Source organism: Salvia hispanica, chromosome 4, assembly GCF_023119035.1.
Source record: "Salvia hispanica cultivar TCC Black 2014 chromosome 4, UniMelb_Shisp_WGS_1.0, whole genome shotgun sequence".
NCBI lineage: Eukaryota > Viridiplantae > Streptophyta > Magnoliopsida > Lamiales > Lamiaceae > Salvia > Salvia hispanica.
The window spans coordinates 38015495-38043324 of NC_062968.1; the positions used below are offsets into that span (position 1 = coordinate 38015495).

Consider the following 27830-nt stretch of genomic DNA (forward strand, 5'->3'; position numbering starts at 1 on the left):
TGGTAATGCAGTAACAGAAAAAAAAGAAGTTTGTTTGATTTGGTACAAAACTACTCCCTTCATCCTATAAAAATATGAGTATTTTTTTTTCTTTTTCGTTCGTCCCATAAAAATATGAACATTTTTATTTATGGATTCATACACAATTTATTTACAATATATATAACTAGGACCACGGGAACAGATCCCCTGCTGTGGAGAAATCACAGCAGGGGCTACTGTGTTAAAAACGACAGCATTCCACCCACTCCAATACGGTGTCGTTTGCGACAATTTTTCGTTCAATTCAAGATGTTTTAATATTCAGCCGCAATTTCTATCTTTTCCTAAATACGCCTACTTTCCTATCTCTCTGTCTGTTTTCTGTACATGAATAAAAAAATTGAATCATTTAAGTTTTTCATCTTTTTCTTCCACATAAAAAAGGCTCGACTTCTGGTCTCCTTTTTCTCTATGCAATTTTCTTTTTCTTTTTTTCAAAGCTTATGATAAGCCACAAGTATTCAATTCATTAAATACAAAATCATCTATATATTTGCGTATTATTAATACTTTGTAGAGATAGAGATTTCTGTAGTGAAATAATCTATTTTCTCCAAATTATCTTCTCATTGGTTTTGATTGTTATGGAGCTTGGTACTTAGTATCCAAATACTGAAAGAGAGGAACATAAAATTGCATACATATTATGATTTCATGGTTACCTTATATATTTTCTTCTTTTCTTTTTGGCTTTTAAAGACTCTTGCAATAATTTTTCATTGATGAATTTGAGTTTAGATACTGATTTTAAGCCTAGAATTGGTATGGAATTTGATAGCTTAGATAATGCTTGGATGTTTTGGGTTCAATACGGAAGCAAAGTTGGATTCGGAGTTAGGAAACATTATTTTAACAAATGCAAAAAAACTGATCGAACAACATCATATAAATATGTTTGTTGTAAGGAAGGAGTGCGTAAAACAAGACAAAAGAGATTCATTGAGTAAAAATCCTGACTTGAGACTCTTTTTTTATGTAAAGTAAGATTGGGGTTAACTTATGTGAATATTGGTATGTATATAATAAACGAGTTTATCAAAGAACGTAGTCATCCCCTTCATCTCCCTGAGACAGTACATATGTTATCTTTTCAATGTTACATTACATATGTTCAAGCACATGAGATTGATTTGACAGATGGTATTGGACTCAATCAAAAATCGTTTTTTAATTTTATGAGTAGACAAACTGGAGGAAGATATTTCAATATTGTATTACAGATGTTCAAGCATATGAGATTGATTTGGCAGATGATATTGGACTCAATAAAAAATCGCCTTTTAATTTGATGAGTAGAGAAGATGGAGGAAGAGATTTAAATTTAATTGGCATGCACACTACCTCAGACACTTAACTCAAAGAGACCTTTAATTGGATGTCTTAAGCACAAGCATACCTACAGACCTTACAAATTAATCAAATGCTACAAATGATATAACTCCTCCACAAATGTTATTCATATGTTTAGTTTATATCAGATCTGACGTAATATCAGGTTTTTTACTTTTTAAAAAATGACTAAGTTTTCATGTCCAAGTAAAATAAAAGAGAGAGTATATGGAAAAAGAGAAAAATTGCAGTAATTAAAACATAACAACAACAACTTTTATAATTGAATTAATTATGTCGAAAAAGATAGAAATTGCGGCTGAATATTAAAACGTCTTGAATTGAATTAAGAATTGTCGGAACGGCACTGTATTGGAGTGTGTGGAACGCTGTCGTTTTTAACACAGCAGCCTGTGCTGTGATTTCTCTACAGCAGGAGATGCTGTGGAACAAAATGCAGTCTCTTAAACATTAAGTATAGTCATTATCATTTTCTGTTAAGCACTATATTCTTTGCGTTTATTATATTTTGATTATTAGAAACCCATTTACATTCTTTTGCTTTTTATTATGACTTTGTCTATATTTTTCAACATTTTGATTTTATCTTTTTATACTTTTAGTTTTGAATATTAGCAAATATAAAAAATAATAAACACTTAATAGAAAATGAAAGAAGAAGGGAGAAGAAGTTTACCTGCGTTTAATGTTCAAGAGTTTGTGTTTCGTTCCATAACATCCCCTGCTGTGATTTTGCCACGTCATGGGATCCATTCCCTCGTAATGTGGGTTTCATTAGCTACTAATATTAATTTAATTATCATTCTCTTTCCCTCTTAATTTACTAATGTTGCATTAATCCTAATATCAAGATTCATTCTCACTTTAAACATTTACTCCCCCTGTCCCAGATTTGTAGTAACATTTTGTCATAAAAGTCCGTCCCACATTTGGAGTAACATTTAGAATTTACCATATTTGCACATAAAATTTTACCCCATTATTCCCTAAATTACACCCAAATGTCATTATCTACATTAAAATAAATCAAAACAAAAATAACAAACCAAAAAGTCACAAAGGGACCCACTAACTCACTTCATCATCTCACTTTATTTATTACACACTCCATCATCTCACTCCACCAATTCCTTAAAACTCGTGCCATAACTAAATGTTACTCCCTCCGTACGCCATTAGGAGTCTCATTCATGGGCGGCACGGGTTTTAAGAAATGTTAAGAAAAGCGAGTGGGAAAAAGTTAGTGGAACAGGGGTCCCACTTATATATATTAGTTTTAAATGAAATGTGAGTGAAATGAGTTAGTGGAAGGTGGGACCCTATTACCATTTATGGTAATAGTTAACCGAGACTCTTATTCGCGGACGGACTAAAATGGAAAAACGAGACTTCTATTCACAGACGGAGGGAGTACTATAAATATGAGACAAAGAGAGTATAATAATGTGAATTTCATTATCAACTAATATTAATTTAATTATCATTCTCTTTCCGTCTTAATATACTAGTGTTGTATTAAACCTCATACCATTTTAAATATTTATATTTTTATGAGATCGTTAAATTTATTATGAAAAGACCTTTAATTTTATAGAGTACTCCATTCTCCTATTAAAAAGGGGGAAAGGACTATTGGAGAGTGCAGTAATTGTTGGAGTAGAAAATACTCGAGTGGAATGGATTAATTTTACGAGGAACAGTTGAGTATATTTACTAGAACAATACCAATAAAAATTTACTCTACAGTACGTCTTGATTTCTAATCTTTAATTCTAAATTAGTTGTACATCACATCCATTTCATACATCACATCATCTGAATTAAGCATTCAATATCAGTCATCATATGACTCTGATGCAAAGAGATTTCCACTGTTTTGATTTATAATTATTTTTTAAGTAATGATAAATAATTAAATTTGTACGACCAAAATAAAATTATATTAGCTATTTTGATATATTAATTAAATATTAAAATAATAAATATAGTTAGTTAACAAATTAAAAACAATTTATTAGTTTTCAATGCTGGTCTCGTTGGTCTCGTTTTCAATTTTTTATTTTTATATTTGAATTATTTCTCTATTACTTTTTAAATTTGAATTAAAGTATAATTAATTATATTTTATGGTTCAAAAAAAATTTAAAAATTATACACAAATATCATAATATTATTCACGTTCCCTATACTATATGTATGTCTATATTTTTTAATTAAATATATAAATAAATTACTTTTTTTCTCAAATAAACCAATTTTTGGTTGTACAAAATTTGGTTGCATAGACTTATTGTTATTTTTTTTTTATGATGAACGCACATAAATTTTCGTATATATTCCCTCAGTTCGCCATTAGGAGTCTCATTCTTTAGCGTCACGTATTTTAAGAAATGTTAAGAAAAATAGGTAAAAAATAATTTGTGGAATATTGATCACACTTATATATATTAGTTTTAAATGAAATGTGAGTGGAATGTGGGACCATATTACCATTTATGGTAAAAATGAATCGTGACTCCTATTCGCGCACAGACTAAAATGAAAAAAATGAGACTCCTATTCACGGACAGAGGGCGTAATTCCTAAGTTCCAAGTGAGGAAGACGCATTTCTTTTTGGACTGTCCTGTTACAAATGATAAGATATTTTCTTTTATGATGAAAAGGTAATACTCTATCTCTCTTTTACTTTATCTCATTTTCTATATTTTGCTTTTTATTTTTTTCTCATTCATACTTTATTTATTTTTATTAGATTATTAAATATCACTATCTAAAAACATATGCTCAAAAGAAATGTATCACATGTGAACATAGAATAGAAGGAGTATAATCTTCTACAATAATAATTAGTGGAGAATGGGAGTGAATGTGCTATGATACTCATATATGGATTTCTGTTACAAATTTATATTTTCAACTTGTGTTCTACCCACCTTTGCCTTTAAATTTATTCTTTCACAAAGAAATATACATCATATTTCAACTAATTTGATTTGCTCTTATCTTTAAATGATAAAAATTGTCAACCACTCCAAATATTCAGTTGATAACCATAAAATTAACTAATTAATTAGAATGAGAAAGAACATTCAATTCTTACATCCAAGAAGTGGAATCAGTATCTCAATTTCTAATAACTGTATTGTAGTACTACATTCATTCGTCCGATTGAAGATAATTCAATTTCTCATTTAGTTTATCTCAACTAAGATGACTTATTATTTATTATTTTATTTTCTCAGATGGAATATTTATTTTTTGTAAGCACTTAATGAGAAATGCCGAAATATGGATTGAGGGAATCCCAATTGCATGTGTATAAAAAAATTGGACAAATTACACATATAGACTATTGATGCTAGTCTGGAGTACATTTATTTTACTTTTCAATCAATCAAATTCCAAATCCCAATGTCTATCTTTTCCCACTCAAGTCGGTACTACAAAGTCATAAACAAATTGATATAGGGCACAAACCCAGGATAAATAAATAATTTCCTACGCATAAAACCGCCAAATTTAATTATTTGCCTTATCAATACCAAAATTATCTACTACTACTACTACTACTATTTCCTAAATGCTTCCAAGTTATGGACAAATCCACAGAAATTATTGGCATACAATTCTTTTGCATTGCATTACTAGATATGTGTGCATTCAGAGACCAAGAAAAGAATTGCTACAACATCAGTTATTCGAGGATGGGTTGTGAAAATCGAACAAATCACAGGTGGTCTTTTAAAAAATGGCCCATAAGTAAATTTTTAACCAAAAATATGTAAAGAAAAAATAAAATAGTAGAAGTAGTACTCTACTACTATGTCAAAAGCTCTAAGCACCAAGTTACATATAACGAAGTTTTGAAATGATTGTGTAGAAAGAAGTGTATAAAAAAATTGGTGAAGACAGTAGCCATTCCACGCAGGCCAGGCGACGGCCAATTTTTACTTAAACCTGTTATGTAAAAAATGATCATCAATCAAATCATCATATTTTCGTTTTTTTTTTGATAAAATTTTACTAGTAGTAATTAGTTAATGTACCGTTTAATCAAATCTTAACGTATAAACACTATTATTCATTTAAATCCGTCTCAAATTATCCCATTTCAATTTTTACTCCAATTATTGAATATATACAGAATTAGAATCGAAGCATGATTTGAAGAAGATAAATAGTAGTAGAATTAAAGAAAGAAGAAGCAAGTCCATTACAGTAGTGATAGTTAGTGAAATAACATTAAGCAATTTTCACAGAATTTTTGACAAGGCAGCAACATTAATTTACAATTTGATGAGCATATGTGATGTCAAAAAGGCTGTGAAAACCGAATGTGTTTATGCATAAGAAAGAGTAGCTAGGCTAATGGCGAGGGCGAGGCGGAGAGGGAATAGAGGCCGTTCCAGATGTCGGTGAAGGCGCGGACGATAATCCGGTGATAGTAAGGGGAATTGAGCTGCAGGAAGCAGTTGAGGAGATGCTTGAGCTCATCTTTGGAGTAAATCTCCTTCTCCAGAATCATCTGCAGCATCGACTGACGGAAATCCAGATACGGATCGTCCGAGTCCTTCTCCACGGCCACGCTGGTCCCCCCGATCCGCCCGAACCCCTGCACCGCTCCCAGGCTCTTTGTCTCCGACTCTGTGTCCGAGGACGAAAATGTAGTGTTAGTCGTGTTGGTGTGGTTGTCCCACGAGCTGGACGAGGAGTAGCGCCGCGGCTTCGGCTGGAACACCTTGGCGCGGCGGCAGCTGCTGCACCCGAGGCTCACCCGGATGGACCTCAGCGTGTACCCTTTCCTGCTGCCTGTGGACATGGCGGCGCCGGATTGGATTGACCTAAGTGTGTTTTAAGATTTATGGAGAAGGAGAAGAAGGGATCTTAATAAATAAATATGGGAGGATCCATCCGGTATAAATAGAGCACATGTGGGGATATTGGTGTCGCCTTATGCGTTCAAACGCGGTGTCTCTCTTTTGGCAACTTGGGATTAAGGCCCACTTATTGTCACATACTTGTTTTAAAATAATGTTAAGGTATGATGATCTGGATTAATTCATTCATTATAAATATTATGGATCTAATTTCACTGATTAGGAAGCTTCTCTTTCTCATCTGCCTCTGTCACCAATCCCACTATTCCACTAATACAACACAAATAGATATTTAGATTATGTTTATTAAAGTTCATTTATAAACACACATTTTCAAGTTCTAATTGTAATGAGGTTTTTGGGAATTAATACACACTCTGAATTGATTCTTCCATTTTATAAACGCGGAAAAACTACTCCCTCCATCCCCGTCTCACTATAAATAAGACATTTTTCTTTTAAATACGGGAGTTAAGAAAATATATTTAGAGTTAAGGGGAAATAAAATAAGGTAAGAGATATAATAAAATAGAGTGAAAAAAATAAAGTAAGAAAAAGTAATTTTGCTATATTTTTTGCCAAAAAAGGAATTGACTCACATCCTATAAAATGTCCCAAAAAAAATACTGAAGTATTTATAGTTGGGCGAAGAGAGTATTACCTGTTGGGCTATCCCATTACAATAGGGTCAATTCCATTTTTAACAAAATATAACACACTTAATGTCTCTTAGTATTTTATTTTCTCTCTTAATTAGCTTTCATTTACTTTATTTTGTATTTACTTTCTCCTACTTATTCCCTCACTGCTTCATTCTCACTTCATTTAACTTATTAATTTTTTATTTACTTTACTCCTTCCCAATTCTCCTAGTTATTCCCTCACTGCTTCATTCTCACTTCACTTAACTTATTAAATATATAGAAGTATTTCTTAGTTTTGGTGCCTAAAAATTCTTTAACAATACTAAAGAAATACAACTATATGATGTCATTTATTACTTTTTATTGTGCATTAGGTAGCTTCATTTTTTACAATCTTATTCATCAATTACGACAAATACAAACGTTACCGCACTAAGCCAAAATTTATCAAGGGAGATCTCAAGATTATTTTTTTCGGAACATGTGACCACTTGGAATAATTATAAACTAAATATCACCAACGAAATTGTGAATATGTTATTATTCTATAGACAGCTTATATAATAAGAATTCTTAATCATATGTGCAGATCTTTTAATTTCTTCTTTTTGTTTTAATTTACAACCTGGCGCGGCTTCGAAATTTCACACACTGTTATTTGAGCTTTGTTTTCAGTAAAAAATTACATTATTCTAAAAAGAGAACTCTGGTCGTTTTAAGAATTAGGAGTAAGATAAGAGTGGAGTGAAATGGAGTACTACTGAGAATAAGAAAAAAATAACCTTAGTAGTTGACGTCCAATGTATCTTAAAACTCCAAAATTCTATGACAAAGATATCTAAACTGAGAGAGTGTACTATGAATATATGATCATGAAGAGTTACAAAGTGCAAAATTTCAAAGTAGCATTGAGTAAATCACATAGAAAACCTCCATTTCTCCAAAATCAGATAAAACACTTTTAAAGTTTCAAACTCAAAAAACGATGCCAAACTCTTCAAGACTACAAACAAATGGAGCTTTGCTACATTCTTCCGTATTTGTATTACAGCAAACAACAAGAAGACAGCTTCTATCCACTTTCAATACATATTTCCAATCTCGTCAGAAACTTAATTTTTTTCATATTGAGGAATCTGAGGCCGCTGCCTGTGGGTTCGAGTAGCACTCCACACGAGTAACAAAGAGGACAGGGGTAGATGCAATTGCCTTTAATCAAGCATGTAAATTCTCGAGGCTATGTCTTGAACCATCCAATCAAACCCTTCGAGCAGCCCTTCCCCGGTAAATGCACTACATCCCACGATTTTCCAGTGCCGGCTTTTATCCATGGCGTTTAAGTTCAGAACCTGAATGAAGCAATGAAATCTAAGTCAAATCAGAAACAAGAACAAAAAAAATCGAGGGCCAAAAAAAAAAGAAGAAATATAGTCATTTCTAGTAAAACTCAAGCCGTTTGTTGTCCTCTGTCAAGAGAAATAGCACTAAAACATATCAACAGATGCTCATTATTATTCAATATGAAAAAATAATATACTAAAAGTTAGTCATGTGTAGATCTTAGGGACAATCGCCTACTACTTGAACTAGACTAAAACGACTATGCATAGACCATTTAACAGGAAAAGCACTGAATAAAAAAAGTCACCCCTGCAAAAAATAATCACATCTAATGTGAATATCTGTGTTGAAGAAAATAACACACTCCTAAATTTTCCAGCGATTTAAACTTACTGCTTAAAGGAGTAGAAGTAAGAAGAAGAATTCTTCCTCAAATATTACCAGATCCAAGCCCCCTTTCGTGCCAAAAGCAGACATACTCGGTTGCAAAAGCATCAAACTTAAGACAAATGGATTGAAATTCAAACAGATGCAAATTCCTTACTTTAGCTATCTCATCAGGTGACAGCGAACCTTGTATATCCTGCTTATTTGCAAATATCAACAACGACGCTCCTGATAATCGCTGTAGAAATATGGTACAGAAAAAACCAATTAAAAGTAACCAACCAGGAAAACATCAGAATAGGGTGCAGAACTTCATTTGCCGAAACAAAATATAATAAGATAAACATGGTTCTAGATTCATTTTGTTAAGGGCATAAAACATGACGAAAGGCATGTCTACGAAATGCATGTTCTGAGTTGAGTATTTAGCAATATCCAATGGAAGAAGAAGATGAGATTACATAACATGGATAACATGATGACTGTGTAAGGTTTAATACAGTACTGGCAGATACGAACTGTCATGTTACATAGAGATGCCATAGTGCTAGAACAAGTACCTTATTGTACAAACAGCATCCATGGACTTAAGAAGCAACTTGTTCTTTATAATACATTCTAGATTCAAGGCGAATATGATAAGTGGACAAACCACTGAGTATAGAAAGGCTAGCGCTATAAAATGCACAAAGCTCAATGGAGGAGCAAGTTGACAAAGAGATACTGGAGGAACATGATATTTACAACAGAAATGATTGGGCAATAAAAGAGAATACAAACCTCTTCTTTGAGAAGATTATCCAACTCGTATTTGCAATCATCCAGCCTCCTCAGATCTGAACTATCCACCACCCAGACCAACCCATCAGTTTGCTCGAAATAGTTTCTCCAATAAGACCTTATGGTTCTCTGCCCTCCCACATCCCATATGTTCAAAGTGTACCTAAGAAGAAAATCACATCCATTCCTAATCACACGCATCTTGATATGAAGCACAACAAGAAGATAGAGCACAAGGGATGAAAGCATACTTTTGGTAAGCCATGGTTTTGATGTTGAAGCCAAGTGTGGGGCTGATTACACTAGTATCTTCGCCATTAATCTTCATCACTATTGTAGTCTTTCCAGAATTATCAAGACCACTTGAGTAGAAATTAAGAATAGTAAGTGAATCACTACATTGTTAGGTTCAAGTCTATACTTTCTTGACGATAAAAACAGAGAAATGCATGGAATAGGGGTTATTACACCATGAGAATGCGCATCTCCTTTTCCTTGCGCTTAATTTTCCGGATTATGCTGAGAAGACCCATTCTTGCTTCCTATCAGAGCCTCGAGGGAAGGGGCAGGAGACAATGCGGGATTCCTTCACTTCACCAGCTGCCTGAGATACGAGCCCAAGGAATCACAGGTTAATCATAAGGAGGAGAGATTAAGAATTGATAACAATTGGGGTGATAGCAATTGAGATAAAATGTGCATCTAACATAAAAATGGAGTCAACCAGCAAGTGAGAGTGAGGTAGTACAAGTTAAGGAAATAAAGAATCACTGAGCTTGGCATGAATGAAATGAATCCAGAAAGAGGATATAAGATCATCAAACACTGCAATATGAAATTAATCGATTTGCAACGTATAATTGGATAAATGAAAAACAGCAATCGGTAAGACTTCAGTTAACCGAAACTGTATCATCACAAAAGAGCAGTGCCAAAACAAAGCAAGCAAAATTTCCAAAATATGCTCTGCAGAAAAGCTTTGAACTCAAATCCAATCAAGGATCCGTCAAAATACCTGAAGGAGGGAAGATGATGATGAAAAGCCCAATTGTTTTAAGCGCAATAAAAGGGAGCTGGGTGATGATGAAAAGCACAATTAGTTTAATAAACCCTCTTGAAATAACTTGACCACCACATTCAGCATATTGGTGGCCGGGAGTGGGAGCAACGAGAATGGATTGGCCGTCGGTGATTCGGTGCCGGTGGTGCCTCACACAGACAGAATTGGCGATAAAAATGTATTGCAACTATTGGGCCGAAAATCCAATGCAGATCGGGCCATCAGTGGGCCCAGACACGGTGCAGATAGGCGCATTTTAATTTGTCATCTATTTCGATATTTTTATTTTAAAACTCAAGTGCACATCGCCAAGTAGTAATTTATTGCTTTCATACATATATTGTCCACAATATATTAATTCAAATATGTGGAAACGTCTTGGAGCCTAATCTCCTGCTACGTAGGATTTGTTTCCTAGAAGTATATTTCCTTTGATAGATTTATTCTATAGAAGATATTTCCTTATGGAATATGTTTCCTAGTTTGAATACAATTAGGGCTTTCTATTTTGCTTATAAATAGAGGTGTCCCCTCATTGTAAAATCATCCTAAAATTATATAGTGAAATCCCTGGCTTGGCATCGCCCCCAAACGTAGATACACTTTGTATCGAACTGGGTAAACAATTTTTTGTGTTCATTCTCCTTTTATATTCGTGATTGCCTGTGTTTATTTCCCAACAACTGTATCTAGAACCTAGGGTTTAAGAGGCAGAAAACACGATGGGGATCGACGGGAAGATTGCTGTAGAGAAGTTCGACGGATCTGATTTCGGATTTTGGAAGATGTAGATTGAGGATTACTTGTACGGTAAAGATCTATGAAAACCATTAAAAGCCAAACCCGAAAAGATGGAACTGGAGGAGTGGGAGCTGCTGGACAGAAAAGCGATGAGCGCGATTAGGCTATCGTTGTCCAAGGAGGTGGCTTATCACACGACTGCAGCAAAGTCGACGAAGGAGATGATGAAGATCTTGGAGGATATGTATCAGAAACTATCAAAGGCAAACAAGGTACATCTGATTAGACGATTGTTTAATTTTAGAATGCAAGAGGGAAAGGAGGTGCAACAACATCTCAACGAGTTCAACATGATCACTTCGCAACTGAACTTTGTTGATATTAAATTCGCTGATGAAATTCGTGCCCTAATTTTGCTATCGTCCCTGCCTGAGAGTTGGGCTGGCACAGTGACAGCAGTTACTGCTGCAGAGACAAACCTGACAGTTGACAGAGTAAGAGATCTGATGATTGGTGAGGAAGTTCGCCGGAAAGAATCAGGATCTTCTACTTCTGGTTCAGTATTGAGTACAGAACAGAGAGGCAGATCGAAGGGAAGGCAAAATCATGGAAGATCAAAATCCAGAGGAAGGAGCCAATCCAAGAAGGATTTGGATCGAGTTAAATGCTGGAATTGTGATGAGTTTGGGCACTTTAGAAATCAGTGTGAAGCACCGAAGAAATATAAGAATAAGGATCAGAAAGAGAAGAATACAACAAACGCTACCATGTCAGATGACGATGGCGAGGCGTTGGTCCTAAGTGTGAGTAGTCCGATGGAATCGTGGGTATTGGATTCTGGAGCGTCGTTCCATTCATGCAGCAATGTGGAGGTAATGGAAAACTACGTTTCTGGCGATTTAGGGAAAGTATATCTGGCTGATGACGAGCCCTTAGATATCGTGGGAAAGGGAAACGTGAAGGTAGTGACATCCAATGGATCCGTAATAAAACTGAATGGAGTCAGACACATTCCTGGATTACAGAGAAACTTGATTTCGATTGGGCAGCTTGATGCAGAAGGGTACACGGTAACATTTGGCTGCAGCAATTGGAAGATTACCAAGGGAGTTATGATAGTAGCTCGAGGTAAGAAGGAGGGTACGTTGTATACCACAACTAACTCCAAAGAATGCATTGATCTTGCAAGTGAAACAAATAATGCAGATTTGTGGCATTGTCGTCTTGGCCACATGAGCGAGAAAGGGATGAAGATAATGTGCTCAAAAGTTTTACTGTCGGGCCTGAAAACAGTTGAAGTTGGCCTATGCGAGGATTGCGTGTTTGGAAAATAGAAAATGGTGAGTTTCTCAAGAGGAGGCAGAAAATTGAAAATACAGAAGTTGGAGTTGGTCCATAGCGATCTATGGGGACCAGCACCTGTGAAGTCCCTAGGAGGCTCTGAATATTATATGACATTCATCGACGACTCAACTCGAAAGGTATGGGTTTATTTTCTGAAGAGTAAATCTGATGCGTTTGATACTTTCAGGAAGTGGAAAGCCCTTGTTGAAACTGAAACCGGGATGAAGGTGAAGTGTCTAAGATCCGATAATGGAGGAGAATATGAACTTGCAGAGTTTAAGGAGTTTTGCGCAGAGAATAGAATTCGCATGGAGAAGACTGTGAAAGGAACTCCACAGCAGAATGGAATCGCAGAGCGCATGAACAGAACGTTGAATGAGCGAGCAAGATGCATGAGGTTGAAAAGTGGATTGCCGATGAATTTTTGGGCAGATGCAGTCAACACAGCAACGTTCCTAATCAACAGAGGTCCATCAGTTCCGTTGGAGTTTCGGATACCCGAGGAGGTTTGGACAGGAAAAGAGGTGAATCTATCTTACCTACGTATCTTTGGTTGTGTTGCTTATGCTCATGTTAGTTCTGTTGAGAGAAGTAAGTTGGATGCCAAATCTATTAAGTGTACGTTCATTGGTTATGGAGGCGATGAGTTCGGTTATAGACTCTGGGATGAGCAGAACCGTAAGGTTATTCACAGTAGAGATGTCGTTTTCAATGAACAAGCATTATACAAGGATAGATTGGAGGCGTCGAGTTCCAGCAGTTCTGAGCCCCAAGTAGTCGAGCTAGACATCTCAAACTCGAGTGGGAGCAAGGAGAGTCAGAATGCTGAAGAGGTGCTTGAAGAAGAACCAAGCACTCCACCACCGATTATTCCGCTGCCTAAACAGATTAGAGAGCGACGTGCACCTGATAGGTACTCGCCCTCTAATGTTACTTACTGATGGTGGTGAACCTGAGTGTTATGCAGAGGCAGGAGAAGGCCCTGATAAACGAAGGTGGAAAATTGTCATGAATGACGAGTTTGTCTCTCTTCTCTTGAATGGCACATGGGAGCTTGTGGAACTTCCAAAAGGGAAAAAGGCATTGCATTGCAAGTGGGTCTATCGAATCAAAGGTGAAGCTAATGGTAGCAAGCACTACAAGGCTAGGCTGGTTGTCAAGGGATTTGAGCAACGATACGGTATTGATTATACAGATGTCTCCACTCCTGTTGTGAAACTGACTTCTATTCGTTTAGTATTGAGTATGGTAGTTGCAGAAAATCTATTGTTACATTAGATGGATGTAAAGACGACATTCATTCATGGTGATTTGGAGGATGAGTTGTACATGATACAGCCCGAGGGATTCGTAGTAAAAGGAAAGGAAAATCTTGTGTGCAAGTTGAAGAAGAGCTTGTATGGTTTAAAGTAGGGGTGGCGAAAGCGGGTTACCCGCGGGTACCCGCACCCGACAAGTCGGGTACCCGTACCCAATTTTAGCTAAATTGGTTGTCCCAATACCCGCCCCGTGATATACCGGGATTACCCGATACCCGTGTCGGGTATCCCGTACCCGGCATTGCGGGTACCCGTACCCGACCCGAAATTCGAATAAAAAATTTGAAAACCATAATAATCGTCAATGTTCCCTAATTTACTTAATTAATATTGATGGTAAACTTTGAATAGATTAAGAATAAAAGTGAGGGGATTCTATAGCTAGTTCCGATGAGTTTTCAATTGTATGTTCGTCGGAATATAAAAATGTTTCAAAAGAACTCTTATAAACATTTCATTTTCTTTACTCATTTTGGAAAAATAATAATATAAATACTCTTCTCTACATTATTATCTCTCTTACTTTATTTTTTCTCCATTCTAACTATTTATTTTTAATTTTTCAAAATGGATGTGTATATGGCTATTATTATTTAACTATTTATTTATTTTTCTCTAATTTAACTATTTGAAACGCCTCTATTAATATGGAATGGAGGGAGTATTAAAAATGATATATGGCTCTAACACAAATATTAACGGGTATTAACGGGATTAACGGGTATACCCGTACGGGTAGTGGGTATACCCGCTACCCGCAAAACTCTAAAACACACTACCCGATCCCGCCCCAATTCGCGTTATCGTCGGCTATCGGGTACCCGATACCCGCCGGGTAGTGGGTCGAGATGGGAATTACCCATTACCCGCTACTCATTTTGCCACCCCTAGTTTAAAGCAAGCTCTAAAGCAGTGGTACAAGAAGTTTGATAGATTCATGATGGAGATTGGCTATAAAAGATGCTACGCTGACCATTGATGTTACTACAAGAGGTTTGACAAGAGCTATCTTATCCTGTTATTATATGTTGATGATATGTTGATCGCAGGAGGTGATCCAAAGGAGATGGATAAGTTGAAAAGGCAATTGTCTGAACGATTCTCCATGAAAGATCTTGGAGAGGCTAATCAAATTTTGGGCATGAGAATCGAGCGTGACAAGGTGGCAGGAAAATTGTATCTTTCGCAAGCTGCTTACATTGGTAAGGTTTTGGAAAGATTCAACATGGATAATTCGAAGCCAATACGTGTGCCTTTGGGCAGTCACTTCAAGCTGTCGAAGAAGGACTCGCCGAGTACAAAGGAAGAACGTGCTAAAATGAAGAAAGTTCCTTATGCTTCAGCAATTGGCAGTATTATGTATGCAATGGTGTGTACGAGGCCTGATATTGCACAAGCAGTGGGAGTAGTGAGTCGGTTCATGGGTGATCCGGGCAAGCAACATTGGGAAGCAGTTAAATGGATCCTTCGATACCTGAGAGGTGCTACAGAAAGAGTCTTATGTTTCAATGGCAAGAATGTCGAGCTAGCAGGTTATGTGGATGCAGACTTGGCGTCCAATGATCTTGATGGGAGAAGAAGCACAACCGGGTATGTATTTACTTATGGTGGTACTGCTATTTCATGGACTTCTAAGTTGCAGAAGACCGTTGCTTTGTCTACTACGGAGGCTGAATATGTAGCCTCGACGGAGGCAAGCAAGGAGATGGTGTGGTTGCAGAGTTTCTTAGATGAACTTGGGAAGGAGAACAAGAGTAGCAGACTCTACAGTGATAGTCAGAGTGCTATTTTCTTGGCAAAGAATCCAGCGTTTCATTCTAGGACAAAGCATGTGGAGTTGAAGTATCATTACATTCGATACTTATTGGAGATGAAAATCCTGCAACTTGAGAAGATACTTGGAAGTGAGAATCCAGCAGACATGTTTACTAAGGTGGTGACCTTAGAGAAATTGAAGCTATGCATAGCTTCAATTGGCCTTGGAACTTGAAGAGAAGGTTAGAAGATGCTAAGCGGATGCAGGGACAAGATCACGAGGATATGGTGGCGTAGGAGTTGTTAGTCTCCAAGTGGGAGATTGTTAATTATAGAGCCTAATCTCCTACCATATGTAGGATTTGTTTCCTAGAAGTATATTTCCTTGTGATAGATTTATTCCATAGAAGATATTTCCTTATGGAATATGTTTCCTAGTTTGACTAGAATTAGGGCTCTCTATTTTGCTTATAAATAGAGGTGTCCCCTCATTGTAAAATCATCCTAAAATTATATAGTGAAATCCCTGGCTTGGCATCGCCCCCAGACGTAGATACACTTTGTATCGAACTGGGTAAACAATTTTTTGTGTTCATTCTCCTTTTATATTCGTGATTGTCTGTGTTTATTTCCCAACACTTCTATGGCTATTCAAGAGTATATTTGGCTTAAGAGGATCGTCCAAGAATTTTTTTTTTTTACTTGAAGTATTTAGTTTTGATTCATAAGTTTGCTGAAAATCGAGTGTTTCATACTCGAACAAAATACATTGAAATAAATCACCATTTTTTGTTCGAGAAAAGGTTTTGAATCAAGAGATCGATTTGCAAAATATAAGAACTGAAGATCAAGTTACTGACATATTTTCGAAGGCACTTGGTAGAACTGAAATTTACTTGTAAGCTTAAGTAGTCCAAGTTTGTTACATTTGATTAGTAATTCCATTTCCCTAATTTAGTGGTATGTTGTTTAGGATATTAAATTTAATTAGACACAGCACTCATAATGGAAGGGTCAATCTCTAGGCCTTGAGATCGGCCCTCATCGGCTCACCATTGTAGGAGAAGGGCTGATGAATGGCCCCTCCCACCTCCCCCCATTTGCCCGATATCATGGCCTTGCCCGACTCGATTGGCCGATGATCGGCCCTCCATTGTGGGGATAGTGCCGATCATCGGTACTTTCCTTTTTTTAATTTCTTTATACCATATTTTCTCCTATAAAATGCCCCAACCTATTGTAAATTTATTTAAATTTGCATCTCGTTGTATTCCATTTTTCAATACTATAATACAACGAAGATTTACGTATTGTATTATTTTTGCATTTAAATTTAATTTATTTGATAACATATTAAATATTAAAGTGCAAAAAAATTAAAACATAATAGTGATTTTATGGAAATGAAATAGGAAGTAAGATATGCCGTGAGTCTATTGCAAGGAGATAAGCCATATGGATAAAATAATTGACGCAAAAATAGGAAAAAAGACATGCCCTTGAGATAGCCCTACCACTATGAGTGCTCTTAGGATTCATTTTGTCTTTAAATATTTTGAAATTGCTGCTATTTAGATTATCTTGCAATCAAATGACAGAGCAATAAACTTACCGTTGTATGTTCTTTTTTATTCTTTTACTATATTTCTTGCTTCCATATATGTTTACAATGGAAGCTTCGCCATGAAACTGGTAGCCGCCATGGAAGGTTCGCCACTCCCATTCATCAATTTATCCATCTTCCAACTACAATCCACCACCGTCGCATCTTTGATCTGTCGATTCCTTAATATTTCCGAAGTTTTGACCAATTCTGGGGTCAAGTCATTATCTTAATTCTCGAACATTTCCACTTCCTGCGTTTTTTGACTCATTCCCCTACAATAAGTTTTCATACCCAAAGGAAAAATTACTCTTTTATTTAAATTATATATACTCGCATATAGTCAATTTATGTCGAGAAGTCTTATTATATGGAGTATAGTTTAATAAAATGTCAGACTAGTAAAATTACAAAATTTTCATTACCCGTAATATTCGAAACTAGTGATGGCATTATGGTCAACAATAAGATGATTTTATTAAAAATACTAATTGAACTGTTATACTCATACGCAAATTGAAGATCCTGAGATTATGCCAAAGCCGTTTGGCAACTCTGTCTCCAATGAAGAACGCCACATTAATTTTATGATGACTAGAAAAAAAAGGGAGTGTTAATTCATTGTGCAATGAATTTAACTAAATATTACAAATGGATTATGAAATAAAAGGTTAATAGTTATTTAAATTATAAAATTTGATTAAATTTGACTTTTAGAATTAAAATATTAAATCATGAAGTTTCAATTTTTACCATCTATATACAAATTATTGTTTTTTATAATGTTTAAAATAATATGTTTCATTAACATAAGGGGATAGTGGTCTTAAAACTATGACCATAGGGCATATTCTGATATTTCCTACGAATTTTAAAATTAATCTAAAATATCATAACATTTACATTATGTTTGTTATTTCACAACCCGATCCAAATAAGATTTTTTTAATTAAAACTTATTTTTTTTGAGTAACCGTGAAACTGTTATGATATTTTAGACCAATTTTTAATTTTTGGCAAGGATAAGATAGCACGTAGAAGACTAGAAACCCAAGTTGATTTAGTAGTGCCAAATAGAATTTTGTGTACATTAGTTGGATATAGAGATTTGTCAAATTTGAGACAATTTTAAAGTTTGTAACCCAAGTTGATCCGCAGTGCGAAATTACAAGCAGAATGTAAATTTTGTCATATTTTAGACAATTTTAAAGTTTGTGCAAAATATCATAATTTGGCTAATATTAATGATTTTAGAGGCTAATATTTCTAAAATAAAATTTTAATTTTAAAACTGCTTTTTTACTAAATAATAGTAAGGTTTGAAGAAGAGAAGAGATTGGAGTTGATCAAATCTTAGGCAGCATAATAACGTGTTAAATAAGAAGGCATTGATCACAAGAAATCCCCTCATTTTTCTCTCTCTTATAACTTCCAAGTTTCTTCACATGTATCATCCCAACTCATAAACACCACCTCTCTCATTCTCTCTCTATATATAAACGCGGCGTAGACATACATTCATTTGCACCATCATCCTTACGCACTCGCGCACGTTCATAACTAACTTCCACCTCTTCTCCCCCCAGTTCTTCATACTCCATATACTAATTTGAAGCCTGTCACGGTTCAATCCTTGTTTTCCCGATAGGTAACTGAAAATTTGGTATTTTGACGATCCTTATGAATTTACCCCTTTTCTACCCTTAAAATTGCAAAGTTTTCTCAATACTTTAGTTGTTTGGCCGATCACGATTCTTTTCTTTCACGTCATAACTAAATATTACTAATTGCTTTCGAAATTGGGTTTGAGTTGCGTCTCGATTGGAGGAACTGTGTATCTTCTGATCTTCACAGATTTGAGGGATGTAATGTTTTTTGCTTTCTCTGCCTATTTTCAGAACTATCAGTGATTTGAAGATGATTGGGGAATTCGTCACCAGTTGCTTAATGTAAGATGTTTATATTCTCTTTAATATGAATGTGTTGCCCCTGCAAATTCGTCGTGAAATTCTTTTGAATTTGATGAATGATTGGAAATTACTTGTGGATTTTGCAGATTGGTACTAGGATATGCATATCCTGCTTTTCAATGTTTCAAGACTGTAGAGAAAAACAGAGTTGAGATTCCGGAACTGCGCTTTTGGTGTCAATATTGGTAAACATTTTATTTCAATTTTCATCACCAGTCCTATTCTTTAATTTTCTTACATACTCCTCCTACGAATTAAACAATGTAATTGGATGCTTTGAAGTTTGAACTAGTCACATGCTTGTGATTAACTATATTGGTCAACTTATTACTATTAAAAATTTACCAGTTGTTAGGGTTGAAGTACTTTAATCACCATTTCCCTTTCAAGATAATGACTTGCTCTTCATATTGGAGCAACAGTTGACTCGAAATTTTCAACCAAACAAAGATATTTAGTAATTGCCTGCTTAATGTCCAATAATTTATGTTTTCAGGATACTTGTTGCGATTATCACAATTCTTGAGAGGATTGGGGATGTATTTATTTCATGGTATGAGCTCGACAACATCTACTCTTTTGACTTGATTAGTAGGTTAGCAGAAAATGACACAAAATCAAGTAGTAACAAAATTGTTTCTGTATAGGTTGCCAATGTATGGAGAGATGAAATTGGCGCTCTTCATATACCTCTGGTATCCCAAAACTAATGTAAGAACCATCCATAACTTATAAGTCTTAATTTGATTGTTTCATTATTTGTGTGAAATTGAATTGTTGTTGATGTTATCGCAGGGATCAGGATACATATATGATAGATTGCTACGACCATATGTGTCAAGGCACGAAACAGATATCGATAGAAGTTTAATCGAATTTAGAGAGAGAGCATGGAACTTAGCAATATACTATTGGCACAACTGCACAGAACTTGGCTCCACCAAGATCCTCCAATTCCTTCAATTTGTGTCTTCACGGAGTACTCAGGTATGCACATATAAAATGTGCAAATTTTATAGATCAAATGCATTTACCTAGTTAACATTTGCTAAACTTAATTGCAGAATCCCGGGAACCAACAACAACGGGTCAACACAACTCCCGAGCCCAGCGCGCCACGTGTGGGTTTCATGAATAGTCAGCCGCCATCCCATTTTAGCCAAGCGCCAAGGTCGGAGAATGGGACACATTTGGTTAGGCCTGAGGATGTGATTGTTTGTGATTCAAACTGTGTTGGTGCATTTAACTCCAACGAGAAATTGGGTTTGGAGAAAGATGTTTCGACGGCTAAGCACAGACTTAGGCGCTTCATAGATGGCAACTAGTCAAATGATGTTTTAAAAATTTGTTCATTCTTTTTAAGATTTAGATATTGTAAATATTCGAGATTGCATTGCCAGACCAGTTAGTAGAATTCAGTCATGCGAGTCAGTACCCAATTCCTAATGTACCTATTGCCTAGTTACGAATCAAGTACCCAATTTTCAATGTACTCTAATTTTAGGTTGTGATTGTTAGGTGAGAGTTGAATACCTTTGATGCCTGATTTTCCTCAAATGGATGGATCTTTAGTGCTTAATTGAAAGTAAAAATTAAAAAGACATAAAAATAGTGTTAGCGTATATACAATTTGCAAGGATTTAGAAGGAATTACATTATTGAATACAAATCCCAAACAGAAAATGATATAATTGCAAAGCGATTAAGATGAGTTTAAAGTATGAGCAAGCACATTCTGGATTCGGACAGCGAGGATACGGACAAGCTTGGTGCAGAAAGAGTGAATGAAGGCGGCGACGCGAGTCCAGAGACGGTGGAAGAAGTTACCCCCGGCGGAGGAGGGATAGTCGGACATGGGGCTGAGGTAGGCCCGCGCGGCCTGCTTGACAAGGCGGTTTCGGATGCAGATATCGGATCCTGTTTTGACCCTGGGGGAATTCAGCAGATCTCTCAGAGAGCTGTAAGTGTGGGAGTGGGACCCGCCTGCTTTCAACGGCACCAACTCCAGATCGTCGGGCCGGAGCTTGACATCGTATTCCGCCGCTGCAGATGACGGCTATTTCGCGAATTAAACGGCGGCGTTGTCGCTGCTGGATTCATTCTGTTGTGTGTGTGGCGACGGTGGTGTGGGAAACTATTTCTATTTTTGTTTTTTTTCCCCCCTTTTTTTTAAAGGTTTGTTATAAATCAATTCAATTTCAATACGATAATCACTAATTATGTTTAGATGAATCTTCGACCATACCATACCATTCCATATTACTCAATTTTTTATGTGTAAATACATATAGTCAAACCGATCAACTTTGGCATTCTAATAAATGATCCCATCGAATATCCCCAAATTGTCTGATTTCTCTCATAATCGAGCTTTTATTTTTAATTGTAAAGATTGTATGCGCAAAGGCTAAACTTAAGCTAATCTATAATTTTATACTACTATACCAACGGGAGAAAATAGAAGATTCTGGAAGTTGCGAACAATAAGATAAGATAAACTTGTAAACTATATGGGAAGTGACGCATTCACATTGATGCTCACTAATTAATAAAATTAATTCCAAAGTATGTATGAACAAAAGAAAGTCTAACACAAAAACGTTACAAGGCATTTGTCATCATCTTTGTCACTATTATATACTCCTAATTCACTAAGCTTACTACTATAAAAACAACTTTTAACAATTATAAATAGCATATTAAACACATCACCTCAATTTTTAGCTTCAATACTAGTATAGATATAATCCATTAGCAAGAATAACGTTATACTTTACAAGATAAACTGTATTGTATTGATATAAATATGAATTCTACCGCTGTAAAACAATGAGAAGAATCATCTACACAAAACAAAAGTGTATCTCACATAAGGATAAAAAAATGCTACAAACATAAAACCAAAAAACTTTTCAAGAAAGGAACTAACGCTAGTTTTGATTAATGGACATTGTGGGCAGTGGCGGATCCAGGATTAAAAAATGGAGGGGGCGGAATAAAATAATAAAATATTAAATATAATACTTCAATATGTTTTTTTAGCAAAATGAAAGTCTATTACAATTCAAGTAGCTCTAGCATCTGTTAACCGAGACAACTGATTTCTACGGGTATCCATATCTTGAAAACGTTTCAAGATTCTTTCATTAGAAACACTTGCAAAGATGGATTTTTCATTTTATACTACAGTACCAAACTGTCATTCAACCACTCATCTCCCATCCTATTCCGCAAGTCAGTCTTGACAAATTTCATTGCTGAAAATACTCTTTCAACAGATGCAGTCGCTACGGGTAAGATCAATACCAACTCAATTAGACGATAAACCAACGAAAAAACTTCCGAGATAGGCTAGCCAAATCTTCAATACCATTCAATCGTGCATCTCTTCTCACAACATCAACAAAAGTTTCAAGTTGTTTAAACAATTCAGTATGTTGAGTCGATGTGAAGTCCTTTGGGTAAAGAGTAGCAAAGTGAACAAACTTATCAATATTAAAAGCAGTGAAATCATTTTTTGGATCGAGGCATGTCATACAACTTAGCAAGTATGTGGATGTTATTTCAATTGAGCTTGGGGCGATAATGGTTATTTTTTTCGGTCAACGGGGCGACGTCGGAGGCAACGGAGGGGGCGGATATGGAAAATATACATCTGGGATAAGGGAAAATTAGTCGCATGGTGGGGCAACTGCCCCCACCTACCCCCACCTGAATCCGCCACTGATTATGGGGGAGCAAATCATATCTCATATTGAAGAATGAGTAAAAATTGTAAGTATATACATGTGTTATTCCAACTCCATTAGTATATGAGGCTTTTTTCCCTTATAAATTACCTACTTAAGTTCTCATAAGGAAACTCCACCACACTTCTAGTGTTGGCCAGTTCCACCTCATATAAGGCCTTTGGGAGCTCCACCTCACTAGAAGTGGACACGGCATCGAAGGACTTGAGACATTGAAAAATATTTTCTTTGAAATTAACATCCCAACTTATAGTTCTCATCCGAATATGGGATAATTGCAAATACATACAGAATGTTTCATCATTGTTTAAAATTAGTAGTATAAAATGTTTTAAGTTAGCCTACATTATACAAAAAGTTTGATTAGTGTTTCAAATTAGTACATTCCATTAAAAATCACTAACACCACTAACACCGTTACTTTTATCTTATTTTTTTTATCCCATTCTCTCCAAAATTATTTCTTATTTCTCATCTTATTCTCATGATATTATTTCTTCAAATAATAACCCATATATTGTCATATAAGCATCTTATATCGTGCAGTAGATATGCATATAATTTCAGCTAATCTATATAAATCATTTTCAACCAATTTTTCATCCTCACAAACAAGTCCACCTTATCTTTGATAAGTTTATGATTCATCTCCTTCTAGCTGACCCCATAATTTTTTCAATCTACTTCATCCTATTCTTAATTGTTTTTTAGCTTTCTTTTCACACACAAACATACACAGATTCATCTCTTTCTCCCAAAAAAAGAAAAAAGAAAAATGAATATGTTGTTGCAACTATATAGTAGCTTGTTTTCGGATGACTTGCAGCACCAAAATGGTCTTCTTCCCCTCCAATTTTATTCTGCAAACTCCTCAAGATATTTATCTATTCTAATCATGTTTTTAGCTGGCATAATTTTGGAGTGAATAGGATAAAAAAAAATAAGATAAGATAACGGTGTTAGTGATTTTTAACGGAATGTACTAATTTGAAACACTAATTAAACTTTTTGTATGAAATATGATAACTTAAAACTCTTTATACTAATTTGAAACAATGGTGAAGCATTTTATATGAATAGTGTAATTATCCCTCCAAATACCCTTCTTTTGGCGAGTTACAACACTATCCCCAAAATCCTAAGGTGAGAAATGTATAGACTCGGTACATTGTGCTTACCTTAAATCATCTCGTGTTGTTGTAAGAGATATTTAGATATACATAGTGCGTAACCTAAAAATGTATTGGAAATGTGAGGAATATTTTAATATTCATTTTGATTAATAAATCACAATCTCTAGTTCATGACGCTATAATACACGTATAACCTGAAATGGAGGAAACAATAGTTTTAGAGGTAAAAAATGCCTAAAATATGTTTACGGCAACACGTAAGCAAAACAAAGTAAATAAATAAAAAAAATGATTGATTGAGTTCTTAAATCTTATCTCTCCCAGTAGTTGAGACTTCACAGCAGCAGAAATGGGTGGATCTTCTCTCTCGGTGGCAGTTGCAGCCCTTCCCACTTGTTCGCATTCTTTCTCTTCAAATCCCCTCGATCATTTCTGCTTCCCCTCTAACCTCTTCTCCATCAGAACCTCCACAAAGCTCAAACCCCTCTCCATCTCTAATCTTTCATCATCATCTTCTTCTATACACTGCGCTTCTACTGCATTCGACGGCCTCGAGTTCAATCCAGATGAAGATGGGCTATCGAATGGTGCTCTGGGGTCAGTATCCGAAGCCGAGGACGATAATGGCGCCCTACAAATTGCAGACGCTGGGAGGCTCTATGTTGGAAATTTGCCATTTTCGATGACGTCTGCGCAATTGACTGAGATTTTCGCTGAAGCTGGCAGTGTTGTTTCCGCCGAGGTGTGGATTTCATCTTTTCAGAGAATCGCTTATGATTGGGCTGAATTTTGAAGAATTGGTGGAATTGAGTGTTCATGATTGTGATTATTTTCAATTGTCGATTTAGGAATGTGACATGATTGGTTTAGGTTAATTAGTGTTAATAATACTGTATTTGGTTTTGTAGATTGTGTATGATAGAGTCACGGATAGGAGCAGGGGATTTGCATTTGTTACTATGGGGAGTGTTGAAGAAGCCAAGGAGGCAATCAGATTGTTTGATGGAGCTGTAAGTATATGCTCATTCAATTTCTGCTTTTGGTCAATCCAATTTCTCTTGTAAAGTTCTACTCCTAGGGAAATCTGCTTTTACTGAATTAAATTGTGTGTTTAACTACCAATTAAATTGCTAAGTGAATGTGAGATTTAGGCTACAGTTCTAATTCTGTATACTTTTGCACTTTCTCTGACTTGGCAAATAAGCATATACTAGTTCTAGTACATTCTAAATCTGCTGGCAATTTATATCACAAATTGGGGCAGTTTTCTTACCTGTTCTGCATATTAAAAACATGACTTGTAGAATTTGTAACGGTGTTCAAACATATTGAATTTTGGAAAACTAGACAAAAGAATATAGAAAGCTGAAGTGGTGCATTCACCTCATTCTTATTGTCTGTCTGCATGAGTTGGTATTGTATTAGGGTGACTAAGCTCACTGCCAAGTTTCCTGCTTTCGCTGATTTTCAGCAAATTGGAGGTCGTACTTCGAAGGTGAACTTTCCTGAGGTGCCACGAGGTGGTGAAAGGGAAGTAATGAGTCCAAAGATACGAAGCAGCTATCAAGGGTATGTTGACAGCCCTTTCAAAATATATGCAGGCAACCTGAGCTGGAGCCTCACGTCTCAAGCCCTACGAGACGCATTTTCTCATCAGCCTGGATACCTGAGCGCCAAGATCATATATGATAGGGACTCTGGAAGGTCACGAGGCTTTGGATTCATTACTTTCTCCTCTGCAGAAGAAGTGGAATCTGCATTGAGTGCTATGAATGGAGTGGTAAGAAATTCATAACTATATTCGATTGAAAACCTTTTTCCGATCATCCTTGTTTGACTCGTTGCCTCTTGAATTGACGCGAGTAGGAACTGGAAGGCCGGCCATTGAGGTTAAATCTGGCAGAGCAAAGAGCTGCTGCTGCATCTCCCCCGGAGGTTGAGAACACATCGGAAAATAGTGAGCTGGTTTCAAGTGCCAGTCCTTGACTGGGAATTTGAAGCATAATTCCTTGAGACATTCTTGCTGTGGCATTGTTTTAAGTGATAGTATAATAATGGCTGCGGATGTAAGTAGGAGATATATATTCGGATCTACAGTGTAAGTTTTGGATACAATAGATGAGGCATAAAATGCACCTTTAGTACTGGAGCTTTGCTTCCTTTTGAAGCTGCAACACTCCTGAAACGCAGAGGAAACTTGAACCTATTATTACATTGTTTACTCAAGTTGAAGAAGTGTGAATTTCTTAACTGTGTATATACCTGCCCAAGGTTTACCGAACCGGTGGTTAAAACTGAAACTGTAACCGCCGGTTACGGTTCCGAACCGAAACTGTGAGAATTTACCCTAACAGAAACCGTCGATTTTTAAACCGTGGTTCGGTTTTGGTTCAAAAAATTTCGAACCAAAACCGTGCCGGAACTGTTGGTTCCGAGCGGTTCCAAACCGGAACCGCAAAAAACGCCGGAAAAACGTGAAATCAAGCTGGAATCGCAAAAAATCGGCGGTTCCGAACCGTGAAAAATCGTAAAAAAACGCCGGTTCGGAACCGAAACCAAAACCGTAACCGGGAAATACTCTCGCGGTTCTGTTTCTGTTCAACAATTTTCAAAACGGGAACCGACTGTTCCGAATCGTAACCGCCGATTCCTCAACCATGGGCACCTCTAACTGTGTATAATAAAGCAAAGACACTACAAGAAAGTTTCTTAAAAACAATTCATTTACCTATACATGATAAAAGTATACAATTATAATCAATCTTCAAACTTTAAGCCTATTATATATGGAGAATGAATAAAATAATTGGAAACAATTTTTTAAATAAAAATAGATCCATTAGGTCATACTAGTGTTCAGTACATATATATCAACCAGAATGATTACTAGAAAATCATTTTTTTGCCTTAGAAAATGCAACATGTGAAAAAGGCTAAGTGATGCCAATAATGCCATGCTTGGTAGAAAAAAGAAGAAAGTGTTGGCGCGTGTGACTATGCTCTGTATGAAAAAATGAAAAATTGTGGTGATATGTTTTGTTGTGTAACGTGAGAGTTAAGAAAGAATAATAAAAATTTACATGTTGGATATCGGCAAGCACGATATTATTATTTCCGTCCAAAAAAAAAAGTCTTAATTGTGGACAACTCAAATTTAATGTAAAACAGGGGTCTGTATGATAGCTATATTTCGCTATGATAAAATATACTACTTGATGTATGAATTAAATTATCTCTAGGCCCATATTAGTTTACCAGCTCGCTTTATTTTATGTTATGATTAAAGTATTGTTGGAAGATAACTAGACCATCTCATTTAAGGAGAAACTTGTAAAAAATATAGAGACTAATTTTGTTAAACAGAAGCAAAATAAAAAAGTAAGACTATTTTACATAGATAGAGATAGTAGGAGAACTGTTCTGCTGCCCACCTTGTGTGAGCGTAGTGTGAGCGACACTATTCCACGTAGGAGAGAGGGGGAGACCTGATTTTATTTTATTTTTTTTCTCTTTCTCTTCATACTTTTATCTCTCTCCTTTTAGATTTCAGAATTTTGGATATATTTCTTCTCTTTCGATTTTTTTCTGCATCGCTGCCGAGAGTTTGTCGGAAATTCGCCGCAGAACCTGGTCACGGCGGGATCAGACATCAATTCGGCAGTGCTCGGGCGCGCCCAAGGAGTCCCAGCGTGCGAGCTCCTTGGATTCGTACGCCGCGAAGACGGCGAGCTTCC

The 27830-nt window shown here is 35.9% G+C and overlaps 4 protein-coding genes across 5 annotated transcripts; 2 read left to right on the forward strand and 2 right to left on the reverse strand.

Moving 5' to 3' along the window:
* Positions 1 to 5582: 5582 nt before the first annotated feature.
* LOC125224319 (transcription repressor OFP6-like) lies at positions 5583 to 6267 on the reverse strand. The gene has a single exon (XM_048127703.1). The coding sequence runs from the start codon at positions 6210 to 6212 to the stop codon at positions 5754 to 5756; it is 459 nt and encodes a 152-aa protein (XP_047983660.1). The 5' UTR covers positions 6213 to 6267; the 3' UTR covers positions 5583 to 5753.
* Positions 6268 to 7822: 1555 nt separating this feature from the next.
* LOC125218042 (ADP-ribosylation factor-like protein 2) lies at positions 7823 to 10650 on the reverse strand. 2 transcript variants are annotated; one of them, XM_048119637.1, is made up of 6 exons: positions 10438 to 10650; positions 9891 to 10026; positions 9674 to 9784; positions 9423 to 9585; positions 8800 to 8880; positions 7823 to 8263 (listed from the first exon to the last, which is right to left on the reverse strand). In XM_048119637.1, the coding sequence occupies exons 2-6, from the start codon at positions 9953 to 9955 to the stop codon at positions 8126 to 8128; spliced, it is 558 nt and encodes a 185-aa protein (XP_047975594.1). In that variant the 5' UTR covers positions 9956 to 10026; positions 10438 to 10650; the 3' UTR covers positions 7823 to 8125. The 2 variants fall into 2 exon arrangements, with proteins under 2 accessions (XP_047975594.1, XP_047975595.1); XM_048119638.1 differs by lacking the exon at positions 10438 to 10650 and having other exon boundaries at positions 9893 to 10013.
* An 8036-nt stretch (positions 10651 to 18686) lies between these two features.
* On the forward strand, positions 18687 to 20706 carry LOC125218500 (putative HVA22-like protein g). The gene is made up of 7 exons (XM_048120180.1): positions 18687 to 18892; positions 19143 to 19193; positions 19301 to 19399; positions 19711 to 19767; positions 19862 to 19925; positions 20010 to 20201; positions 20279 to 20706. Exons 2-7 carry the CDS (start codon positions 19162 to 19164, stop codon positions 20537 to 20539), a joined length of 705 nt encoding a protein of 234 aa, XP_047976137.1. The 5' UTR covers positions 18687 to 18892; positions 19143 to 19161; the 3' UTR covers positions 20540 to 20706.
* Positions 20707 to 24406: 3700 nt separating this feature from the next.
* Positions 24407 to 26346, forward strand: LOC125218038 (33 kDa ribonucleoprotein, chloroplastic). Its single transcript, XM_048119634.1, has 4 exons — positions 24407 to 24838; positions 25005 to 25106; positions 25568 to 25876; positions 25963 to 26346. The coding sequence occupies exons 1-4, from the start codon at positions 24446 to 24448 to the stop codon at positions 26080 to 26082; spliced, it is 924 nt and encodes a 307-aa protein (XP_047975591.1). The 5' UTR covers positions 24407 to 24445; the 3' UTR covers positions 26083 to 26346.
* Positions 26347 to 27830: the final 1484 nt, after the last annotated feature.

What these genes read in the sequence shown, in the direction of transcription:
- LOC125224319 (XM_048127703.1), bottom strand. Translation starts at nt 6,212, where the DNA reads ATGTCCACAGGCAGCAGGAAAGGGTACACGCTGAGGTCCATCCGGGTG.
- LOC125218042 (XM_048119637.1), bottom strand. Translation starts at nt 9,955, where the DNA reads ATGGGTCTTCTCAGCATAATCCGGAAAATTAAGCGCAAGGAAAAGGAG. An exon ending in AAAACCATGGCTTACCAAAA is followed by an intron (nt 9,586 to 9,673) that starts GTATGCTTTCAT and finishes TTTTCTTCTTAG; the next exon opens with GTACACTTTGAACATATGGG. An exon ending in ATAATCTTCTCAAAGAAGAG is followed by an intron (nt 8,881 to 9,422) that starts GTTTGTATTCTC and finishes ATATTTCTACAG; the next exon opens with CGATTATCAGGAGCGTCGTT.
- LOC125218500 (XM_048120180.1), top strand. Translation starts at nt 19,162, where the DNA reads ATGATTGGGGAATTCGTCACCAGTTGCTTAAT. An exon ending in GGGGATGTATTTATTTCATG is followed by an intron (nt 19,768 to 19,861) that starts GTATGAGCTCGA and finishes GTTTCTGTATAG; the next exon opens with GTTGCCAATGTATGGAGAGA. An exon ending in TGTCTTCACGGAGTACTCAG is followed by an intron (nt 20,202 to 20,278) that starts GTATGCACATAT and finishes ACTTAATTGCAG; the next exon opens with AATCCCGGGAACCAACAACA.
- LOC125218038 (XM_048119634.1), top strand. Translation starts at nt 24,446, where the DNA reads ATGGGTGGATCTTCTCTCTCGGTGGCAGTTGCAGCCCTTCCCACTTGT. An exon ending in GCAGTGTTGTTTCCGCCGAG is followed by an intron (nt 24,839 to 25,004) that starts GTGTGGATTTCA and finishes TTGGTTTTGTAG; the next exon opens with ATTGTGTATGATAGAGTCAC. An exon ending in TGAGTGCTATGAATGGAGTG is followed by an intron (nt 25,877 to 25,962) that starts GTAAGAAATTCA and finishes TGACGCGAGTAG; the next exon opens with GAACTGGAAGGCCGGCCATT.